Source organism: Cebus imitator, unplaced genomic scaffold (assembly GCF_001604975.1).
Source record: "Cebus imitator isolate Cc_AM_T3 unplaced genomic scaffold, Cebus_imitator-1.0 Scaffold71, whole genome shotgun sequence".
Lineage (NCBI taxonomy): Eukaryota > Metazoa > Chordata > Mammalia > Primates > Cebidae > Cebus > Cebus imitator.
This window is the reverse complement of record NW_016107386.1, coordinates 1,661,624-1,663,771: the sequence shown is the minus strand read 5'-3', so window position 1 is coordinate 1,663,771 and position 2,148 is coordinate 1,661,624. Positions and strand designations below refer to the sequence as shown.

At 53.7% G+C, this 2,148-nt stretch overlaps 1 protein-coding gene across 1 annotated transcript in view; it reads left to right on the top strand.

Annotated features, from left to right (window-relative positions):
* GBF1 (golgi brefeldin A resistant guanine nucleotide exchange factor 1) overlaps positions 1-1,353 on the top strand; it is a 136,880-nt gene extending 135,527 nt beyond the window's left edge. The window contains exon 40 of the mRNA XM_037739561.1: positions 485-1,353. Coding sequence (XP_037595489.1) covers positions 485-817 — 333 coding nt within the window. The 3' untranslated portion in view covers positions 818-1,353. The remainder of the gene's footprint in view (positions 1-484) is intronic.
* The last annotated feature ends 795 nt before the right edge of the window (positions 1,354-2,148 follow it).

The window sequence follows — 2,148 nt, the reverse complement described above, 5'->3', positions numbered from 1 at the left end:
AAAAAAAAAAAAAAAAAAGATAGCTTGGCAAAGGAGGTTAGAAGGTGGATATAAGGTAGCTGAACATGGGCCAGGCGCGGTGGCTCACGCCTGTAATCCCAGCACTTTGAGAGGCCGAGGCTGGCAGATCATGAGGTCAAGAGATCAAGACCATCCTGACCAACATGGTAAAACCCCTCTCTACTAAAAGTACAAAAAAATTAGCCGGGTGTGGTAGTGTGCACCTGTAATCCTAGCTACTCAGGAGGCTGAGGCAGGAGAATCACTGGAACCCAGGAGGCGGAGGTGCCAGTGAGCCGAGATCGCACCACTGTACTCCGACCTGGCAACAGAGCAAGACTCCATCTCAAACAAAAAGGGTAGCTGAACACTGAAATGAGTTCTGAGGGGAGACTCCCAACTTTTTAGCCTGGCGGGGCAGGGGCGTGTTGCTGACAGGAAAGTAGAGAAACAGATTCTATAAGCAGCCAGCCGAGCAATGTGAGTTGTCTTATGCCGACAAGGGAATCTGACTGTGTCACATTGCTTTTCTACAGACTTTGAGAAGCCTGAGGGCCCCCGAGCCGCCAACTGCAGCTCCCCAGGATCACCTGTGGCCTCAAGCCCCAGCAGGCTGAGCCCCACCCCTGATGGGCCTCCAGCCCTGGCTCAGCCCCCTCTGATCCTGCAGCCCTTGGCCTCCCCATTGCAGGTGGGCGTGCCACCCATGACTCTGCCCATCATCCTCAACCCTGCGCTCATCGAGGCCACCTCACCAGTGCCCCTCCTGGCCACACCCCGCCCCACAGATCCTATACCCACCTCTGAGGTCAACTAAGGCAGGTCACTCAGAGATCAGGACCAGTGCTTCCCACCAGGCTTTCCTTGGACCCTGTGGGCCACAGGCTCTTCAGGTCAAGTCAGAGCTGCTGTCGCTGCCACTTGGATGGGGACCTGAAAAAGAGAACTTTGATAGCCCCAGCTAAGACCCCCCAATCAGCTGTGGGACCTTTTTCCTCCTCTGTGCTCCATTCCTGGAGGTTCAGCCTGAGAGTGCACTTAGCTGTCATCTGCAGCCTCTGCCTCCAGCCCAGCAGCTCTGGTGAGGCATTCATGTGCTGGCCCTGCAGTGCCTGCCCACCGTCAGGAATTGAGAACCAAGCCCAACCACTCTGCACTTTGTTCCCACTCCCGTTAGCCCTGGGCCACCTCCTCCAGTTCTTCCTCTTTTACCAAGTAGTTGGTCAGTTTGGAGAGTTGACTGGTACCATGGAGGGTAGACAGGTGGGAGACTGCCCACAGGAGCATGTACATATGGAAAAACAGGACAACAATGGACTTTTTATGATAATAAATGTCTTAGTACCAGCATCATTGCCTCTCCCTCCAGTTTCCTTCTTGAGCTTGTGGGTCAGGGCACCATGATATCTGGATGCTCAGGGCTTGGGCTTGCTATAAGCAGAGGTAATTTGAGGCTGAGCCTACCTAACAAACACTGCCTCTCCCACCCCACCAGATGCTAGGCCTGGGGTCAGGATTCCTTCACTGCTGCTGACCCTACCCTGCCACAAGGTGCACCCTTGTCAACATAGGTGTGCCCAGTGGCTTGGGCAGTTGTCATCATCTTTCCTAACTGTTCCAGGGGAGATAGATACATGAGACAACCTGGCGTGGGTGAGAGGGAAGAGGAGTCTGGGCTTAGTTGTAGTTACTCAGAAGTCTCCTCTTCTCTCAGATGCATCTCACCGTCCAAGAGCACAAAATAGCTCTTGGGGTTTCAGATGAGCCCAAGAGCTCGAGGCTGCAGTGAGCTATGACTGTGCCACTGCACTTGAGCCCCCTCTGTCACCCATGCTGGAGTGCAGTGACACAGTCATAGTTCACTGCAGCCTCGAACTTTTGAGCTCAAGCAGTCCTCTCATATCAGCCTCCCAAGTATCTGAGACTAAAAAAAATTAGCCACGTGTGGTGGTGCTCACGCCTATAATCCCAGCTACTTTGGGAGGCCGAGGTGGGCGGATCACGAGGCCAGGAGATCGAGACCATCTGGCTAACATGGTGAAACCCCATCTCTACTAAAAATACAAAAAATTAGCTGGGTGTGGTGGGGCATGCCTATAATCCCAGCTACTCAGGAGGCTGAGGAGGGAGAATTGCTTGAACCTGGGA